Genomic DNA, 12,018 nt, shown 5'->3' with positions numbered 1-12,018 from the left:
GCTTTCAATGGCAGCACATACAGCAATTGCACATCAATTGTCCTTCTTGTCTATACAGTAACAATGGCACAACAATTTGACGTCGCTGTGATTGGAGCCGGCATGGCTGGACTCGTTGCAGCCCGAGACCTCAGCCTAAAGGGTCATTCGGTTGTGCTACTAGAAGCGCGCGATCGAGTGGGCGGACGAACCTATCAATGTAAGGCGTTTGGGGATGAGTTGGATTTGGAATTAGGTGGCGGTTACGCACATTGGACCCAGCCACATATCTGGTACGAGATGCAGCGCAATGGATTGAAGCTGCAGCCGCCCATGGTGGAGGGCCGGGCCTTCTGGCTGGCTGATGGCAAGGTGCACACTGGCTCCAACGAGGACTACTATGGCGTCGTCGGTCCCCTGCTGGGCCAACTATTTGCCGACGCCCGCGCTCGTTTCCCTATCCCTGCGGATCTTATGACAATTGACAACTCGGACATCGAGAAGAAGTCGATTGAGGATCGCATCAACTCGCTGAGTCTCTCGTCCTACTACCGGGACGTGCTAGAGGGTGCCCTAGCTGGCATCATCCATTCCTGTAAAGAGCAGGGAATCGCGCAGCTTCTGCACGCGGTGGCAACCTACTTCGGTGAATTTCATGCCTTCTTTGAGACGGCCGGCACATGGGCTATCCAAGGGGGCACGAAGCAATTGGCCGCCGCAATCCTGGCCGAGTCTAGGGCCCAACTCCAGTTGTCCACACCCGTGAGCAGTATCACTGACAGAGGGTCTGGAGTAACAATCACCACGCGCGCAGGAGAGGAGATCCAGGCGCGCTCTGCTATTTTTGCCATCCCCCTTAACACTCTGGGTGATGTGAAGATTACCCCCGAGCTCCCCCCAGCTGCACGCGTCATCATTGACCGGAAGAACCCTGTTCTGGCGCACAAGATCTGGATCCGTGTCAAAGGCGAAGTTGAACCCTTCTCGATCTACTCTCCGGCTGGCAAATCCCCCATCAACGCGGTGAGAACAGAGAAGCGCCATGACGGCGATACCCTGGTTCTGTGCATGTGCTCTGATGCAACGTCCGTCGACCCGAAGGACCGCAATACAATCCAGGCGGAGCTGCGTCGGTTTATTCCCGACATAGAGGTGGTCGATACGGCATGCCATGACTGGGCGGCGGACGAGTTCTCCAAGGGAGGCTGGATGATGCACCGACCGGGTATGCTGACGGGTGCCGCTCGAGAGATTCGCAAGCTCCATGGCAACATTCGTTTTGCTGGTAGCGATCTCTCCGCCACCGAGCCCGGGTCGATCGAGGGCGCCCTGGCAAGTGGTGCGGCTGCTGCTCGCGATATATCGGCTGCATTGACGAAGGCACGTCTGTAGGATGCTTATTGTTGCTGTGTTTGGTCGATTGCAATACAGAAGTTAGATCTATTAGTCTAGCATTGGAACTCAGTATATTGTATGTAGCTTTGACTATCACTGCATTTTTGCATTACTCGGCCCAAGTATTTACACACAGCAAAACGGAGAATGATTTTTTCAACCCATTGCCATCATCCTGAAGGAGGGCTTTTCATCAACCCCTGTATTATCCTCTGTCCCTATATTATCGTCTAGGCAATCATTTCTATCCCAGTCTTAGTGAACTCTCCAGGCACATTATCCAGGTTCTCCAGTAGCTGTACACTTGGAGCACAGCACGCGTAACAATAGCGTAGCCGCGGTTCCGCGGTAAATTGTACCGAGGGCGGCCACAGTCTCCCTATGCTGACATATTCTAAATGCACTATCTGTCCCTTGCCTGGGGATTTCGGGGAGTATATCACGCCGAAATCAACATTCCTATCGATTCCCCCACTCAGACGACGTGATGATAACAGAAATCTACTATCCTCACTAGCTTTGGAGTGTGCGATAAATTTAACTGCCTACCGAAGTTATTCTGTTACAATCAAATCGGGACTGAGTGTTGTGATGAGAGCGCCTAATCCAAGTACGTCCCTTTTAGACCCACTACCACTCCATCCCCGTCCGAATATGCCCCCAAGAAGCCCCCATAATATTCTTCTAGTAATACGACCGATGCCGCCACTAGGGAGGGTCGCCTACTTTGGGCAAAACGGATTGACCCCGCTGGACATGCGTGGAGGTTAGATATCTCTCGCGAAACTCTGATTCGTTTCGTCATTCAGTAGCCTAAGGAACGCACGACGTAGGATTATCTCTCCATTTAATTCTATTGCAAAGACATATTCGGACCAAGTCAGACACATGCCTCGCGAGATACCCGTAGGTACTTGGCGATAAACAGGATCCCTGCACAATGTATTGCCCGAAGACAGCTTCATCGGCAAGTAGCTAAGTCCCCCGGTCAGATTGAGCAGCTAGCTCCAGTAGTCCACTCGGTAGTGTCAAGAATGGTGGGGATAATTAACTAATTTTGAGTGCCGAACGGCTATATATACGAGTCGGTGGCATGTCGTCTCCCCAACAATATGCAGATCAGCTACACAAGGACCCAACATCTGTTAGAACATCCCTCGTCAAAATCTGATAATCTCTTGGTATCCTTCTATATCCATGATTCCCGTGCAAAGCCTCCCAGCAATCCGCACTGGCAGAGGTCAATGCCTCAGACAGCTATCTGCGTGCTCTCTATACACATGACACCTTTGATGGGGAAATCGAGACACTGAAGGCAATCTTTTCTCACAGGTGGAATCCCCCACTAGGCTGCCAGTTGTACACGCCTTTGACTCAGATCATAATATACTATTACCAGAGACATATCAAACTTTCGTTGCCGAGATTGCTGATGGATGTGAGGATGATCGGCGTACTATGGCCTTACCCGCCTAGGAGATCTCCCTCGCCATAGTCGTTGGTTGAAGAATCATATTAAACGTACCAACAACAAACCATTTCCATAGACGCAGGCATGGATGTGGGATGAAGACATACGAGAGCCCCATGAGGTCGAGCTGCTTATTGAATCCGTCTACAACCACGGCTCTGCGGTTCTTGGCACAGATAGTTGTGCTATGTACTGGCTTTTGATTGTTACTGGTAAGCAGAGAGGGAATATATGGTCTGTCAAAGATGTAGGCGCCCCTGGCTCGATGTTTGGATATATAACTGCGCAGTCGGGATTTGCTGGGTGGGTGTGTCACTGGACAGAGCAGAGGAATGGTTTGATGTGGTTTGATATTGTGCTCGCCTGCACATGCACAGCTATTGTATTTGTCATGTCTATAGTTAAGACCATAGTTAATAGCCCTAAGCTTCTTACCAATTTAAAGTAGCTCCACATACACAGCTGCTTATTCAACTATATCCCACGGAGAGATATGTCTCCACCCTCATCGAAAGGACTCAAGTAGATAGCCAGTCGCCTCCCTTTTCTTCCCCATTCTAGATATAATTCCATATAACTTAATGATTTTCTGGCTTAGTAAAGCCCCCTAGAGCCACAATATTGGACTGGAAGACTCGTTCTAGAATGTCCATTTCATTCGGATGATCAGATAATCGAAAATCCCGGAATAAATGATTAGTGATCACGCCGTCCCGAGAATCCCTGATCGGGTATAGTGCAAAGGATATGCAGACATAACTCTTGGATAGCTGACTCATGCCTCAAATCTGCAGCACAAATAAGGTTCGGAGATCGGAGATTTCCCAAAAAGGAGCACGAGACCGTTGTGGCGAGTGGCGTCTTTCATCATCATGTCTAGCTCTCCTTAGGCTCCCATCTGTCATAATCTCTCTTTGACTGTCTTCAAAAACCGCTTCCTGATTATATTGCTACTGCTCCAGCCCTGTTTGTGAGCCCCATGAACCAGAACTTGTCATTGCATCCCATGGAGGGCCCGCTTTCAATGCCGTCAACGGATGACGGCCCTCTGCTGTCCTGGGAAGAGATCAGCCAGAAACTACTCCTTTTCCCCCACAGCTGCGGCTCCATCATGGATAGCCCGCTGCCCACCCCTACCTCCGACCTCAACTCTCTACTCTCTGCTTCTTCCTACCCTGTGCCTGAATCATCCGTATTCCGAACACAGCGCACTGCAGACCCCTATGCTGACGTCCCGCTCTATGGCGGCCTTCAGCTGGAGGGTGCCACTCGTCCAGACCTCCATCGCGAGTCGCCCGATAAGCAGCCCATCTCTCCGCCGCACACCACTTCACCTGATCACACAGATGTCTCACCCAAGAAGCCCAAGCGCCAGTCGAGAGCCCCTGCGCCATCGACTAGGAAACGCGGCCGACCGCGCAAAGACATGGAAGGTCCTACGGGAGAAGATCCCGAAGAGGTGTGCCATTTTCCCTTGGCTCACGTGCGGCAGGAGAACCATAGCTGATGCGTCCGCAGCGTCGTCGAATGCAGATCCGTCTCGCGCAGCGCGCCTATCGCTCTCGCAAAGAAGCCAATATTTCCTCGCTCAAGGACCGTATCTCCACGCTGGAATCGGCCGTCGAGAAGATGAGCGCAACCGTCATCTCCTTCAGTGACGAGATTGTCAACTCCGGAGTGCTGGCCTCGCATGCTGACTTGACCGGACACCTGCGCAAAACAGTCCAGACCTGCCTGGACTTGGCTAGGGAGGCCGCCAGTGAAGGTGATCAGGACATCTTTGACTTGTCATCCGAGAGTTCAAAGTCCCGGTCGTCGGTGACAGCAGAACCCAATCATGTATCTCTGCCTGTGGAACTGAATTCCAGCCCCACGTCCATGCTGGGCCTTCCGGAGTTGACGAACGCCCAGGGTTTGCCCCAGGTAAGCTCCGGCAGCTTCTCTCCGTCGGAGCCGTTCAGCATGTCTCCCATGGAATTGTCGGTGTTCATGGAACGACTGCACATTTCATGTCTCTCGCAGGGGTTCCTTTTTCTCGCCAATCCGAAAATCCCCACCGATCGTCTGCAACGGCCGTTTCGATTCCTCTTCACGGTGATGGACCGAGCGCAGATAACATCCTTCTTCGAGGCGGCTTTACACGCTAGAGTGAGCCGGCAACGCCTCAAAGACTGGAGAGAAGTACCTTTCTTCAACCTGGGCGGTGCAGGATCCCATTACCCTCGTAAGTCGCCACAGAATCCGTCCTTGGACTGGTATCCGCCTCGGTATTACCGGTTTGAGACTATTCATGACCCCTTAGCCCTTGTGCCCCCGGAGGTCAAGGGGGGGAACTCGACGGCGAATGGTTCGATATCCAGGACCTGGAGGGGTATCTCCGCGAGATGGATGTGCGGTTGTATATCTCTCCTCCCTCGAGTAACCCGCCGAAGTCGTCGCGGATGTCCGTAAACGTGGCCCGTTTTATACCAGGTAGGTTCCAGGCTCCTTTTCTAGAGATCGCTCTGACTTGGATAGCTTTAATAAACAAGGCGCTTTGCCTGGGACGCACGCCAGGATTCCGACGGCACGATGTGGATAAAGCCCTTCGCTCAGCTATGTGGGCGTGATCAGCTGGTCTGATGTTATGATTTATATCGTTCATTTGGACCTATCACTATTTGGTTTATAGCTATTACTAATTCTAGTTCGCCTCTCACTGAATTTACCTCTACTATAGCACATGAGTCGATCCGTATGGCATATCCCATGCAATACCCGGTGAGGAGGTTTATATTCTCGACTCCTTCACTTGCATCGCACCCATCGCACCCATGATTAACGCCCCCGTATTATACCGATCCGGATACAGCTCAGTCATAGCCTTCACAATCTCGCGAGCTGACTTCGCCTTGCCCTGCACCTCCCCAAACGCGCGAATATACTCCTTTGTATTGCTCAAATGCCAGAGTCCCATGATCTCCCCCCTCCTGGCAATGCCCCGGCACCACATACCACGGGCCCAACGCCTCGACTATCTCCACGGCGCGGATCCACTCTTCGCGCTTTGATGCCGTATTCGCCTCAAACAGCATCTGATGCACCTGTCCATAGACCACGTCGCCGCACACTGCCAGTCGCAAATCCTCCACCCACAACACGCTGGAACCATACGTATCCGTATGTCCGACTTCAATCGCCCGCATTGTCCATTTTCCCTGCAGTGTGAACTCGTTGCTTGATGGCAATGGCTGCGCTAGTACAAATGGCTGCGCGATTTCACCCGGGAACCTTGTCCCCCACTGTGCGTGGAAATTCTTCTCCTCGATCTGCTGTCGCATGTGCCGTACTGTCGCCTCCGTGGCGACGGGTTGTGTCTCAGGGAATCTCTGCGTCAGAAGTGGCAATCCGAAGAAATGGTCACCGTGTCCGTGCGTGATGTAGATGTATGATAGCTTTCGACCTGGTGCGATTCGTTCGATCCAGGCAATTAGATCCCGTGTTTGTTTGATCGTGATGGGCGTGTCGACCAGGACGGCCTCCTTGGCGGAGTAGATCAGCGTACATGAGATAGGTGACCACAGGCCCTGGCGGCCTGTCTTCCCTGGGTTCTGGAAGGGGATCGGAGGTGCGATGTAGACAGCGGAGCGGAGTGACATGGTGGTTTGTTTTATGATAGACAGCTAATGCGGAAGATGGTCTGTTGTTTTTAGGGAGATGTAGCTCTACCTGAATGGGTGCGGCTATAACATCCCCCTTTTTATATCGCGTGGAGTGCGGGGATATGAGATTTGTCGGGGGTAGATCAGTAATCATGATGAATCCTTCATGGATGGATCGATTAAGCTCATGGGGCGGTTTCTTACTGGGTCGTTCTCCACTTGGAATATTGATTATTGAACATGATATCGATTAATTACATTTGTTTTATTCTTAATAATTAACTAGAGATCCTGCATTAGTCAGCAGAAGGTTGACTCTCACTGTATTTAAATAGAGTCATGTATATCCTCGTACCCTGGGTATGCAGTATCCTGTATATTCTATCCAGTCTGCAAAATGTCTCTGGTCTTCATCACCGGAGTCACAGGCTTCATTGGCTCCCAAGTCGCCCTGCATGTCCTGCAGGCGGGGTATCGCGTCCGTCTGGCCATTCGTCGTCCCGAACAGGCAGACAAAATCCGTCGCATTTTCGCTAACTACGAGGGGAAGTTCGAATTTGACATCGTACCGGACTTGACCCTGTCCGGATGCTACGATTCGTGTCTCCAGGACGTGCAATATGTTCTGCATCTGGCGTCTCCACTGCCTTCGAGCGGAAGTAATGATCTTTTGACTCCCGCTGTGCAAGGCACGGTGTCAATTCTCGAGTCGGCCATGAAGGTATCCTCTATCAGGAAGGTTGTGATTACTGCCTCGGTTGTGTCGTTGGTCTCACTGGGGAAGGTAGGGAATGTATCTATTATCCGTGGTATGACCCCCTCTTTACTTGCTATATGAGAAAGTAAGCTGAAATAGTGTAGAAAACAATGACATCGACTATACCGTTGACCCGGAAACGGTCCCCTCGCTGGATCCCATGGGTCAATACCACGCTAGCAAACTCGCGTCCTACAAGGCAACCATGGACTTTGTTCGCGATCACCGTCCAGTCTTCGATGTGGTCACTCTGCATCCGGTTTTTGTCTTCGGACGCAGTCTCATCCAGGAATCTCCGAACGAGATATCAGGCACCCCGGAACTGCTGTTCAAGACCTTGGTATCGGAGACACCGCTGATGGAACAGTTCCTGGGCGTGCATATCGATGACGTTGCGGGTGCGCATGTCCGGGCGCTGAATGATGGGATTAAAGGATTCGAGTCGTATCTTCTTGCTGCGGAGAGGAGATCCTTGGTCGAGCTGCATGCATTCGTGCGGTCCAAGTATCCTCAGCTGGAAGTGAAATGGGAGCCTACGGATTCGGTGAATTTTTCCGTGGACGCGGCTAAGGCGAAGAAGGCACTAGGCATGTCGTTTAAAGGCATGGAAGAGCAGGTGCAGGATGTTGTGGATCAGCAGTTGGAGTTGAGAAATGTTGTTTCTTGAGATCGTATAGCTATTGGATATTATCAGTGATTAGTTTACTGGATTAATCATCTACCTCGGCTGCATTCACGTCATCACAACCTTATAAAAAACATCTCCTCGCTACTCACTACTTCCCACAACACAACAACCATGTCTCTGAACCCCCAGAAAACACCCGTTCTCGCCGTCGTCGGCGTTGGTCCTGGCATTGGCGAAGCTGTATCGCGACACTTCGCTGCGCAAGGCTTTACCGTCGCGTTAATCGCCCGCACAGAGTCTAAACTCCGCGACATACAGGACTCGATCAACGCGCAGTATGGTTCCAACCGCGCCAAATATTATGTCACCGACGTACGCGATGAAAAAACAGTTATCTGTACCTTCAGCGATATCCGCTCCGACCTTGGCCCTGTGCATGTCCTGATTTACAATGCCGGGTCGAGACGTCTTCGTCAGCGCAATATCCTGGAGACACCCTCCGAGGAGTTCGACAGTTTCGTGCGCATCAACCTGTTCGGAGCTTTCTATGCTTCCAGATGCGTGTTGCCGGATATGCTTACAGCCGGTGCCGGGACCATCCTCTTCACTGGTGCTACGGCTTCGGTGCGCGGGAGTCCCGGGTTAGGTGGGTTTTCTCCGGGGAAGTTTGGTCTACGGGCTCTGTCACAGATGATTACGCGCGAGTTTCAAGAAAAGGGCATTCATGCGGCGCATGTGATTGTGGATGGACCGGTCGAGAGTGATATCATCGGTGAGTATGTGAGGAAGAGATGGGAGAAGGAGGGTGCCGGGGATAAGGTCAATGAGAAGGATAGATATCTTATGCAGCCGAAGGATTTAGCCAGTGTTTATTGGTACCTGTATACTCAGCCGAGAAGCACCTGGACGCAGGAGTTGGATGTGAGGGCTCAGAGGGAGGCCATGTTTTCGAAGTTGTAAGATTATTGTAGCTATATTTATTTCGATGAATTATTCATGACTCCACTTTTGATCCTGTGATTAGTGATCGATCGATATTCTAATCTTGAGAACCGAGCATGTGATGTAACTGATTTATCACAGTATATAAACCCCAGATATTACCCCATATATAACAGCAATATATTTATTAGATACACCAGATACATCAGATATAAAGATACTTACAGCAGGATAGAACCATGATTCCATCTCCCACCCCAATTAACATCCCCAAATCTTACGAAACTCTCCATTTGACCCATGTCCAGGTCTCACATCACCCCGCGGGCGCCCCGGAGGCAACACCTGTCGTGGTAGTGACGCTGAACCGCCCAGAAAAGCACAATGCATTCACCAACGAGATGATGGACGACTTCGAGAAGATATACCCCATGTTCGACGTGGACGAACGCGTAAAAGTCATCGTGTTGACTGGCGCAGGCAAGATCTTCTGCGCGGGCGCCGACCTCGAGCGCGGATTCGAGGGCATGGAGAAAGAACGCACAGTGGATCATCGCGATACGTATGTCCAAGCCTCCTCCTAGACTTCTAACACATGCTCATCTCATATATCAGTGGAGGGCGTCTGGCTCTTGCCATGTACCGATGCCGTAAACCCACCATCGCAGCCATGCAGGGCTCCGCGGTCGGATTGGGCATGACCATGACTCTTCCTGCGGCTATTCGTATCGCGTGCGACAAGGGAAAGTATGGATTCGTCTTCCCCCGACGCGGTCTGACCATGGAATCAAGCTCGTCTTTCTTTCTCCCTCGTTTGATCGGGTACTCGAATGCTATGTATCTGGTGACTACTGGGGGTGTTTTCCCGCCGACAGCGTCGCATTTCGGGTCGCTTTTCGCAGAGACATATCCGGATCCGAAACAGGTGGTGTCGAGGGCGTTGGAATTGGCGACTGAAATCGCTGAGAATGTCAGTCCCATGGCGTCGTATTTGAGTCGGTCGCTTATGTGGCGGAATCCCGGTTCCGCAGAGGAGACTCACTTGGTGGATTCGGCGGTGCTGTATCATATGTTCAGTGGGAGGTATGTTGTCTTCGTTTATCTATACTAATAGATTTATCTAATGTAAATACTGATCATGCTCTGACTTTATAGGGATCAGAAAGAAGGAGTTCAGGCTTTCTTCGAAAAACGAAAGCCAGATTTCAAAGCGAGTCTTGATGAAGATGCTCCCCCAAATTTCCCCTGGTGGACAGAAGTTGATACGGGAAGACGGCCGAAACAGTCGAAGATCTAGATCTTCACCAATAACTCAGGATATATGAGTAGAGGAATATCATTTCTGCTGGACATATACCATGATGTGTTAAGACTTCCTCCTTCACCTTAGGCTCCATACGCGCGAACTCATTGAGACTCCTGGCTATAGCTTGAACAGGTGATGTCTCTTCTGGACGCGTAATACCTTGCTGCCACTTGAAAAAGTTTATCGGATCCCAATACTTTTTGATTCCTTTCAACCTGGCGACATGTAGACCATAGTATGCTGCTTCATACTTATCTGCTTCTAGTTTTCTATCGGCAAAATTGATGACGACGGCCTTCACGTGCTGAGAATATGGCCTTAGCCTCTTCTTAAACTTTCCCGGGAAACACTTCATATCCATCTTCAACCATTTGTCTTCCCACTGCATGGTGATATATGTATGATCAACGCCCTGGCGCCAGAGGTACGCTGTAGCGGTAGATGGCCCCTCCGCTGCCGTTCCCCCAGAATGAAGGAATGTAACCTGTAGCAGTCCTTGTTCCCCAGTGAACTGGGCCCTAAAAGCTTTCATCTCGTTCCGGATGATCGAGGTAATCTTCTTTATCTGCTGGTCTTTGTTGTAATTGCTAAACACAAAGGTGTATATACTGTAGGTCCTCCTAGGTGTGCCATCTTACCAACTTTCGCTTTCGCTATCCTACTATTTTACCATTCTGATAGTAAGTAGTGATTCGGTTAGGGTACAAACAGAACTGTTCAATTCTCCAGGAAACGTTGTGGTTGACAGATTTGAGGGAAGCTTCCATTCCCATTTTGGATTCTATATATAGTGTTACGGAAACACTATCCCCTAACCCGTAGGTTTGCTGCCTTTTAGCGGTAATTAATATACTACTCTCTGACTGGTCAGTATTCTCACCGCTTGCTGACATAAGTGCCCATTGGCTTCATTTCCCAATATACTCACGCACTTTCTTACTTTCTGATCTATCAGATACTACATGTTTTACTAAATACTCTACTACGCGCTTTACTACGCGCTCTACTACGCGCTCCCCAGTATGCTCTCTACTCTGCCCTCTATCTTACTGTGCAACACTGACTATGGAATCCCAGACCTCACAGACCTCACGTGCGCCAAAGAGAAAATGCCCACCAAGGAAGCTAGAGAAACGAAAGAAACCAAAGATTGACGAAGTGCCAGATTTACTTGCCCAGTGGCCTTCTCCAGAAAATGTGATATTCGAGCCATTGATTATGAAAGGACGTCTCTCTCCACAGCCTATTTTACCGCCTGGTGTTGGTATAGAACCCTATGAATTATTCTGTCTTTTTATCCCTGAAGATCTTTATACTATAATATCAAGGCATACAAATCTCTATGCTGAGCTGCACAATGCTGGACATAGAGGTCGCCCATGGAAGCCTACAATTCCTGGGGATATTAAGACCTTTTTTGCGGCAATTTTGTATATGGGCGCCTGGGGAGGATTGCCAGTGGATTCTTTTTGGCGGCCAGGTGAAGTTGTTTTTAAATGGCTCCAGGAGAATATTTCACAAACCCGGTTTGAGCAAATCCAGCGATTTCTTCATATATCCGACCCGCGTGTGAATGCTTTTGAGCCTGTAAACTCTGAGGACGAAGCATTATATAATGAAGCTATCCTAGATTCTCTATGGTGGCACAAAGTAGAGCCATTAGTAGGCCGATTCCGCCAGGCCTGTACTCAATATTACAAGCCTTCGGACTCTGTTGCTATTGACGAATTAATGATCTGCTGTTTTGGGCGTTCTTTACATACATATAAGATGCCTAATAAGCCAATTTCAGAAGGGTATAAGCTATATGCCTTGACAGATCATGGATATGTCTGGTATTGGATTTGGGCAAGTCGTGCAAAGTCAATAATTGAAGTAGTTAAGGAAGAAGGCCTTACA

General features: G+C 50.1%; 6 protein-coding genes across 6 annotated transcripts; 5 read left to right on the top strand and 1 right to left on the bottom strand.

Moving 5' to 3' along the window:
• Positions 1-63: 63 nt before the first annotated feature.
• Positions 64-1,371, top strand: ATNIH1004_008146 (flavin monoamine oxidase family protein; the record flags this gene model as incomplete). The annotated part of the gene is made up of 1 exon (XM_033572759.1): positions 64-1,371. One exon carries the CDS (start codon positions 64-66, stop codon positions 1,369-1,371), a length of 1,308 nt encoding a protein of 435 aa, XP_033423311.1.
• Positions 1,372-3,824: 2,453 nt separating this feature from the next.
• ATNIH1004_008145 (uncharacterized protein) lies at positions 3,825-5,454 on the top strand (the record flags this gene model as incomplete). The annotated part of the gene is made up of 4 exons (XM_033572758.1): positions 3,825-4,304; positions 4,364-5,100; positions 5,148-5,317; positions 5,363-5,454. 4 exons carry the CDS (start codon positions 3,825-3,827, stop codon positions 5,452-5,454), a joined length of 1,479 nt encoding a protein of 492 aa, XP_033423310.1.
• Positions 5,455-5,615: 161 nt separating this feature from the next.
• Positions 5,616-6,483, bottom strand: ATNIH1004_008144 (MBL fold metallo-hydrolase; the record flags this gene model as incomplete). The annotated part of the gene is made up of 2 exons (XM_033572757.1): positions 5,616-5,781; positions 5,840-6,483. The coding sequence occupies 2 exons, from the start codon at positions 6,481-6,483 to the stop codon at positions 5,616-5,618; spliced, it is 810 nt and encodes a 269-aa protein (XP_033423309.1).
• A 400-nt stretch (positions 6,484-6,883) lies between these two features.
• ATNIH1004_008143 (uncharacterized protein) lies at positions 6,884-7,910 on the top strand (the record flags this gene model as incomplete). Its single annotated transcript, XM_033572756.1, has 2 exons — positions 6,884-7,295; positions 7,348-7,910. The coding sequence occupies 2 exons, from the start codon at positions 6,884-6,886 to the stop codon at positions 7,908-7,910; spliced, it is 975 nt and encodes a 324-aa protein (XP_033423308.1).
• A 132-nt stretch (positions 7,911-8,042) lies between these two features.
• ATNIH1004_008142 (SDR family oxidoreductase) lies at positions 8,043-8,831 on the top strand (the record flags this gene model as incomplete). The annotated part of the gene is made up of 1 exon (XM_033572755.1): positions 8,043-8,831. The coding sequence occupies one exon, from the start codon at positions 8,043-8,045 to the stop codon at positions 8,829-8,831; it is 789 nt and encodes a 262-aa protein (XP_033423307.1).
• Positions 8,832-9,052: 221 nt separating this feature from the next.
• ATNIH1004_008141 (uncharacterized protein) lies at positions 9,053-10,110 on the top strand (the record flags this gene model as incomplete). Its single annotated transcript, XM_033572754.1, has 3 exons — positions 9,053-9,375; positions 9,429-9,896; positions 9,969-10,110. 3 exons carry the CDS (start codon positions 9,053-9,055, stop codon positions 10,108-10,110), a joined length of 933 nt encoding a protein of 310 aa, XP_033423306.1.
• Between the last annotated feature and the right edge of the window lie 1,908 nt (positions 10,111-12,018).

The sequence above is a fragment of the Aspergillus tanneri genome, assembly GCF_003426965.1.
Source record: "Aspergillus tanneri strain NIH1004 chromosome Unknown AapTan_6_pilon_pilon_pilon, whole genome shotgun sequence".
Lineage (NCBI taxonomy): Eukaryota > Fungi > Ascomycota > Eurotiomycetes > Eurotiales > Aspergillaceae > Aspergillus > Aspergillus tanneri.
This window is presented reverse-complemented; position numbering and strand designations above follow the sequence as displayed.